Source organism: Diadema setosum, chromosome 15 (genome assembly GCF_964275005.1).
Source record: "Diadema setosum chromosome 15, eeDiaSeto1, whole genome shotgun sequence".
NCBI classification, from domain to species: domain Eukaryota; kingdom Metazoa; phylum Echinodermata; class Echinoidea; order Diadematoida; family Diadematidae; genus Diadema; species Diadema setosum.
The window spans coordinates 37,763,370-37,771,023 of record NC_092699.1 but is presented as its reverse complement, the minus strand read 5'-3'; the positions used below and the strand labels follow the sequence as shown (position 1 = coordinate 37,771,023).

The window sequence follows — 7,654 nt, the reverse complement described above, 5'->3', positions numbered from 1 at the left end:
TAGGCTTCCGGTTCCGCTTTTCGACCGTAAACATTCCGCGTCCCTAGTTTCGAACAGGTAAGGAGAGGTACCACCGGTAAGTCTTAAAATGACAGTTTATAGTTATTTCACGGGGTACTAAATGAATGAAATGATATAAAAATTGTCGACCTTGCGAAAAGTGGTAACGATGTGTCAATTTTCGTGGCAGATGATAGTTGTTCTAGGCTTCTTCTAGCAGCATGCCGCGGCGGGAAGATGAAGAGCCAGAGGTGCAGAGAGGATCGGAATCCACAGACACGGGACGGGGCCGGGGTGCAAGGTGCGGCCGGGGCCGGGGCCGGGGTACGGGTTATCAACGAGTTGGGTTGGGTGGGCAGAGCAAGCGACACCTCTCTCCCCCAGGCCTTGTGGCAGAGCCAGAGGCCAGAGGCCAGAGCCCTGCTCTTTTGGGGGTAAAGTGTGCCGAGCTCGCTGATCCCTGCTGAGTGAAGACTGCACTGAACTTTTAACTGCGACCAGCAGCCCCAACTTACGCGTTTGGGGCTGCTGGTCGCAGTTTACACTGAACTGTACTGTAGCTGTAATAAGACGTTACTGTCTACTCCTCAACTTCTCAAGTAACGTTAGGCCTACCGTTACTTTAGGTTCCAATCCACTGCTGTGGTGCTGTGGAAGAATGAGTATGGACTACTATGTGGGTACCACCTATATTGGCAGGGTAAACTTTTGGCTTTGACATCGGCACCCTGCGTATCATACGCCATTCGCTGTTTGCGTATAGAACGAAAAGGTACGCGTGGGATTAAGTGCCATTAGCTCTGAAAACAATAATTACGAAGAAACGAAAATCAAACTCATAAACAAACTAACAAACCAAACTAAACACGTTTCAATTACACATCCGCTAGCTGATCAGCAACGATGCATGACTGTGAAATTCACATGGAGGGAGAGGTGCCGATTTTGAGGTAGACTCTAACGTTAGATACAGTGTAGATCTAGATCTACCCTTTTACAAGCCGCACGAAGAAAATGCATTGCATGCACTAAAATTGAGTTATTTTACAACTGAGATTCAGAATCAACACAACAGGACGGTAACAAGATTCGAAACTGCAGTACGGCATATTTGACTTTGAGGAAAAACTGAGGCGAATTTGTTTTACATTTTTGGAATAAATGAGCTGCAGATCCTTAGGGTGCCGATAGGTGGTACCCTCAATCATACTTTTATTACCTTACTGATTCATTTGAATGCTTTTTAATAGTCTTACAGTTGAATCTTCCTCCTACACAGCTTCAACACAAAACTTGTAATTTGATTACAAGTTATGTGACAGTCCATGTCATCTTATAATAAGATGACATGGACTATCACAGTACTGTTGATGCAGGCAATGTTTGAATCGCTTTGATGTTCATTTGATCATTTTAATTTTTCACTCACCAAGACTACTCTGGTGTTGTAAGACATGATTACAAACAAATGAGTGATGTTTACACCATGATATCTTCATGCTCACTATTGATATCTGAAAATCACTATTTCTGATTATGAGAAAGCATTTTCAGTTGAGAGCATGGACTTTAGACCTAACCCCCAACAAAAAAAAAAAAAAAAAAAAGAAAAAGAAAAGGAAAAAAAGGAGAGACCCAATTACATCCTGTGATTTTTCTTTGTATTGGAATTCCAGATTATCTCAGCCAACTCAAGTCACCATGACAATAACAAATCTGATACCAGCGCGATTTCTGTGCCTGATAGCTCACCTGGTAATATTGATCACCCTCATCTGGTCTAGGGTAAGTAAGAAGAAACCACCCCTTCCCCCCCCCCCCCCCCCAAAAAAAAAAAAAAAAAAAAAAACCCAGACAAACATACAGTTAAACAGATGCAGGTATGAGAAGCAATAGCGCAAACAACTGTGATGTTTACAAATGAAGTAACTGTGTGTTCGTAATGTGTTAAATGAATGAAGTTCATAAACTGAGATAGTGAAGATTGTGGTAGACAGTTCAGATAATGACATGAATGAAAGTACATTTTGCAGGTTCTCTCAATATTCTTTAAATTTCATATGTTATCAAAATAGTGATTCCACTTTTAATTTTCCATGTGAAGACAGTGGATAATCTCTGTCTCACATTCACAGTGTATTTTGTTTTGGTCAGGTGTTCGCATTGATAGGAGGAATTTCAAGATTGCTCTGAAAGGGGGGAGAAGTATGAGCAATCATTTGAATGCAGCAATGGTATGCTATTTGATTAACACTGACTTTTCAATAATATTATAAAGTTTAGGAAAATCATCGACTTTTCAGTCAATTTGTCTACCCTATTGCTGAAGTCTTTCATGGCTAAAAAAGAAAGATAGATAGTGAGGTATGATGAGACTATTTTCTATCTGCCACAGAATCCCAACATTATAGAATAGTATTCATGGAAAGACAGTTGTTTGAATGGATGATCATATTCTATTATAGTATTGTAAATGTAATTACAGTAATACATTAATGACAAATTCATAATATTAGAGTGCTTGTTTTTTTTTTTCCTCGTAGGATGCCAATGTGAGAGCCTGCTTACCAGAAGTGTACACAGCAGAGCAGTACAACTCTGTAGACACAGCGTAAGTTTACAAATAGAGTTTATAAAAGATTAGGAAATACTATGGTTGGTTCATGACAGTTATCAGTTTTGAATGCGAAATGCTTTTCAACCTTTGATGAAAATGCCTCTACCAACATCCTTTCTGGGCTGCAGTGTGGAAATCATTCCTGTATCCACTTTTTTGACGTCAGCAGCAAAGAAAACAACAACACAAAAACAACAACAACACCAATGACAACAAAAACAAAAGCAGTAGTAGTAAAAGATAAAATTAACAGTCTCTGGTCACAGCCTCTTAACCCTGTGGTGGCTGATGGCAACACCATTGCATACAATTACAGTGGGATTTATGGGGGTGTTGGTGTTCAGAGGGTTAGCACAATTATTTATGTCATAGCATGTCATAGATCTAATAGAGAGGCAAATGTACTTTGAATCACCTCTTTGTGAAAGATTCTACCAACTTTAAAATGACATCAACACATGGCAGAAATGTTGCTACATGTGTGTATGTACATGTATGTATTTATTTAGATTTGATGTCAAAATGCCCCATGGTTTGTTGAAAGCAAGAAATACTTTACTTTTCTATTTGAGACTTTCAGGCATTCCCTTTTTGTCAGGATATAAATGGTCAGTTTATTTTTCCAACATTGGATATGTAAGTCTTTAATCACAGTCATAGTATGTTTTCTCATCAAAATGTCATTCTAAGCATATCAAATTGTTTCTTTGTGAGATCCCACAATGCTTTGCACATAAGAGTGGCAACCTCTTTTACGTATGGTCAATTTTTTAACTGCTTCGTCCAATTTTTGTCTCTTTCAGGTTGATAATTGGTCTTGCTCTCAGCATAGTATTCCTGTCCATTGAACTTATCGGCTTCATGGCAGGGATCTCAATGTTCATCCACCCAGTTGGATTGCTTTGTATCCTTTATGAAGACATAAATCCACACACATGACTGTTTCAAGTTTAAGTGAAAGGAAGATATTATTCAGAGGGGTGAAGGTTCAGGTGTGAGTTTCTTCACTTTGTCTCCCTCTCTCCCTCCCACTGGTTCCTTTTTCCGACATGTTTTTTTGATTTACAGATCAGCAGTTACAATCTTAACAAATTTCATTTGTAGAGGGAGACAAGTTGAAGAAACTCACACCTATTTCAAGTTTATTTGTAAACATATCTGAGTGTGTATTTTTGTTAACATTGGTTATCTTTTCCTTGAAGATCACTGTAAAGCAGAAGGTTATTTATTGAATTTTTTTCTGCAAATGCTAGTTATTTTAGCCTACTTGGCTTTGTGCTAAGTTATCTACCAAGTAGAGAAGTAGCAAAAAAAGCTGCTGAAAACTGCTTATCAGATAGTGGCGAGCCAATGGAGTAAAATGGAGTCAAAAGGGGCCTGAGCCATCAATTCTAGTCGAATCTTCATCAGAGGCAAAAATGCATCTGAGAAAGATTTTGCTAGGATGGAAAACTCAGGCCTCTTTTCACTCCAAGTAAAAAAAGTGATAAAGAGACAATAGATATGCCTTTGATTGTTAGAGTGAATTGCTGTCTTGTAATTACATTTCAGTACCAGTAACCTCAATCACATTTCTTCATATTATTGGTTGTATTTGTGGTAATTGGGAAAAATATCTCTCATTTATGGAATTTGGTATCATTTGACCATTCATCGCTGGTAAAAGTCTAAGTTTACATGCAACCTATAAAGATCACAAAGTTTGGAGAGATTTCACACTTTAGCCCATTGAGAACGGACTGATTTTGCCAAGACATGCATTTCCCATAGACACCTGCCAGGTATACATGTACTGGGGACCTGTCCTCAACGGGTTAAACTTGCATTCCAATTTATCTGCTTTGACCTTGACTCATTTTGTGTCACTATAGCAACTGCTTGTCACTCAAGTGCAGCCATTGCGCTTTCATTCTACCTGTTTGAGGAGTGGCCCTGCTATATCTTCTGGTACATCTTTGGATTTTGCAGGTAAGGATCGGATGCAGTCAGGGCAAAATGAGATGATAACATTTAGCTAGGATATGACAAAAAGGATTGTGGTGTTGTTGATGGTAATTACTCATTCATGTTTGTTGTAATATCAATAAAGCAATTTTTTAACTTGAAGTTAAGATATCAATTCAAGAAATTAATCCTATACGATGATAGGAATGGAACCAAAGAAGTATTCAAGAAAGAAGTTAATAAAAACTACAAGTATTTGTTTTTTATGTAATGGTATGTATGTATGTATGCATGCAATTAATGCTTTACAGTCATAGATTTGATAAAACACAGCCTGGCTAGAGGAATCATGGTTTGTTAAATACAAGAGAATAAAAAAAAACACAACCATTAGACATACATTGTGCATGACTATCAAAGTACTGTAAAAGTGTAAATTTTGCGTTGCGGATATTTTCACGCATTTCGTTTGACATAAAACTAGCACAAAAATAAAAGCGTGCAAATATTTTTGCTTGTAATACGTAACAATGATTTACATCTTGATTCTGGAGACAGTTTTATAACCTGACTGATAATGAAAAATTATTCATGAGAAATGTCCGTGTTTACAATTTATATAATATACTTCAGCAGAGGAGATGATCTTTTTCTGCATTGGTCCATTTGTGTCTTACAATGTGTGTTTCGTCTGCTGTTATGATGGCCACCGGACTGTAGTTTACAGTACATACCTGTACACCACTCACCTCTTAGATTAACATAATATGATTATCAAAAGGAAATGCAGGAGAAACCAAACAAAATGAAAAAAAAAAACAACAACCAAAACAACAGTAATAACTACAACGAAACATGCATATTACAATTGTATGTTTCTTAACATCTCATGTACAGTGAAATTAGTGGTTCATTCTGAAGGATTATTTTGTTTGTTTCTTGTTTTGTTTGTGTAAAATGTGGTTTCTGTTGCCTACAGTGCATTTCCAGTCCTGGTTGAGGTTGGGGTTTTAATAGCCGTCCTCGGCCTCAAGAAAGTCAGGTGAGATCGCCATCTGATTGCACCGTTCCTCAACCAGACGTTACCAGACCACACCAACGCCTGGATGGATGTCAGTAGTGGACAGAGGAAATGGACAGTACTAATCCAGACTGATACAGTCCCAACACTGACAGAGTGAGGGACGGATCTAGATGGAGCACCATTCAATGCCTGAATGAGACCTAGGAGTGTAGGCGAATCATTTATGATGTCTGATGTGCTCTGAGTTGGTTTGCTAATTATACCCTGATTGGTGCAGCGTGCTGGGCAGATTTAGGCGAACACAAGGCATTGGATTTTGGCCTTGTCACCCAACAGTGGAGTCAGGGTCTGGTATGTGGAGATAGGGCTCCCTCTAGTGCCTGGAAGAGTGACAGTTTGCCTCCACTAATCATGCAAATGAATCTTCCATGGATTTTGGCTTGTCAACAGCAAGTTCTTGAGACTGCATTGCATGTTGTACTGATATAGCGCCCTCTAGTGGCCAGAGTTTTTTACAAAGGTTAAATGCTGCTGGTATGAGTATCTTTCCCTGAGTGTTTTAAAGTGTGTGTAGAACTAGGTTTTTAAGAGCAGGTCGTTTGATCCATATTTGGCTAAATATAACTCTGGAGCTCTTTACAGTTCTGAGAAGGAACTCTTAACGAATGTAAAACAGATTTTATATCTGGCCTTGTAGAAAAAACTTGAGTACAACATCAAGTCCCTATTATCATTTGAATGTTTCTTATATGTCTTATTCTGGGATGATGTAGGAGATTTGACCATATGAAATATTTTTGCACCAGTGCTGCTGATTACAATTTTCTTTCTGTAACTGGCATGAATTTAATTGACATCTGCCCGTTGAAATTCCGAAAAGCATGTTGACCACTGACCCCGAAAGATCACATGCATCCTTCAGGAAAGTAGCCAAGGATTGTGTGAAAACAGTGACATGTTGTTCAAGTCAATCATGTGACATTCTCTTGCAGTCTTGTAAAGCTGTGCTTTACTCTCAGTAGTCTATGCATCAGGCTTTTCAGAATTTCAAATTCTGAATTAGAACTTTACCTTGAAGATTTACCAGCCCACAATAGCAAGACATGTTTTATACAATACAATTCTTTACCTTTTCTTGCTATAGACTCATTGACTAATTTAATAGCAGTACATACATATGAAAGTGACAATAGCAATGACTATCTATCATAATTGGAAGGTTCTGATATGTTATTCTGAGGCCTCTCTTGCTATTGTTAGCTTGTGCATTAGTCATGGTAAGGTGTATAACTTTACGCATCGCAATGCTTATTTAAGCTGACTTTCCTGATGATAGCTTTATGAAGGACGATAGTTTTTTTTGTGTGTGTTTTTTTTTTGGGGGGGGGGGTGGGAGGGGGGAGTTGGGGTGGGCAGAAAAAGAAATGCAAAATAAAATACTGAAAAGAAAAACAACAACCTGTGGCTCAGTTTCAGAATTTTTGATATGTACAGTGTGCATGTAGATCTTTTGACATCTGCAGAAATCGACATGGAATGAAAGGCAGGGGACTGTCAACATATGGATGAAATCCTGGGGGGTGTTTCATCAATTAAGTCAGCGATGACAAGTTGTGAGTTGCTTGACAATTTCAGCAAAATCTGTGGATTTGATTGGCTGAGAAGCCTTGGTCACTGACTGTTACTATGGTGATTGTCAGAGACTGACAACTTGTCAGGGCTGACAACTTTCATGAAACGGTCCCCAGAAGTCTAATGAAGTTGGTTTTGATCCAGATAGATGGGCCAGAGTTTGTCTCTAAATGCTGATCCTTTGTAGATAGCTGTGGACACTTCACACAGATAAACCTCATTACTGTCTCAGTGTCCTACATAGAGGGCAGTCTTTATTACTTGCTGAGATATGTGACCGGCTGCAACAAAAGGATCCGAAAGTCGGGGAGGACAATTTTCTGAAAATGGCATGATATTATTCCCATACTCTTCTACTTTAATTCCATATAAAGCACAACTCATAAAAGTACTCGGTTGCAGAGATATCGATGATTTTATCAGCGCATGTCAAGTGG

At 38.6% G+C, this 7,654-nt stretch overlaps 1 protein-coding gene across 2 annotated transcripts; it reads left to right on the top strand.

Moving 5' to 3' along the window:
* Positions 1-25: 25 nt before the first annotated feature.
* LOC140238467 (transmembrane protein 107-like) lies at positions 26-6,957 on the top strand. Of its 2 annotated transcripts, none has more exons than XM_072318369.1 (6): positions 26-76; positions 1,677-1,785; positions 2,544-2,611; positions 3,421-3,521; positions 4,489-4,585; positions 5,541-6,957. In XM_072318369.1, the coding sequence occupies exons 2-6, from the start codon at positions 1,702-1,704 to the stop codon at positions 5,605-5,607; spliced, it is 417 nt and encodes a 138-aa protein (XP_072174470.1). In that variant the 5' UTR covers positions 26-76; positions 1,677-1,701; the 3' UTR covers positions 5,608-6,957. The 2 variants fall into 2 exon arrangements, with proteins under 2 accessions (XP_072174470.1, XP_072174469.1); XM_072318368.1 differs by having other exon boundaries at positions 39-57.
* Positions 6,958-7,654: the final 697 nt, after the last annotated feature.

Coding starts and splice junctions, on each gene's coding strand:
- LOC140238467 (XM_072318369.1), top strand. CDS start 1,702: ATGACAATAACAAATCTGATACCAGCGCGATTTCTGTGCCTGATAGCT. Junction 1,786..2,543: donor TCACCCTCATCTGGTCTAGG/GTAAGTAAGAAG, acceptor TTTTCCTCGTAG/GATGCCAATGTGAGAGCCTG. Junction 3,522..4,488: donor CCACCCAGTTGGATTGCTTT/GTATCCTTTATG, acceptor GTGTCACTATAG/CAACTGCTTGTCACTCAAGT.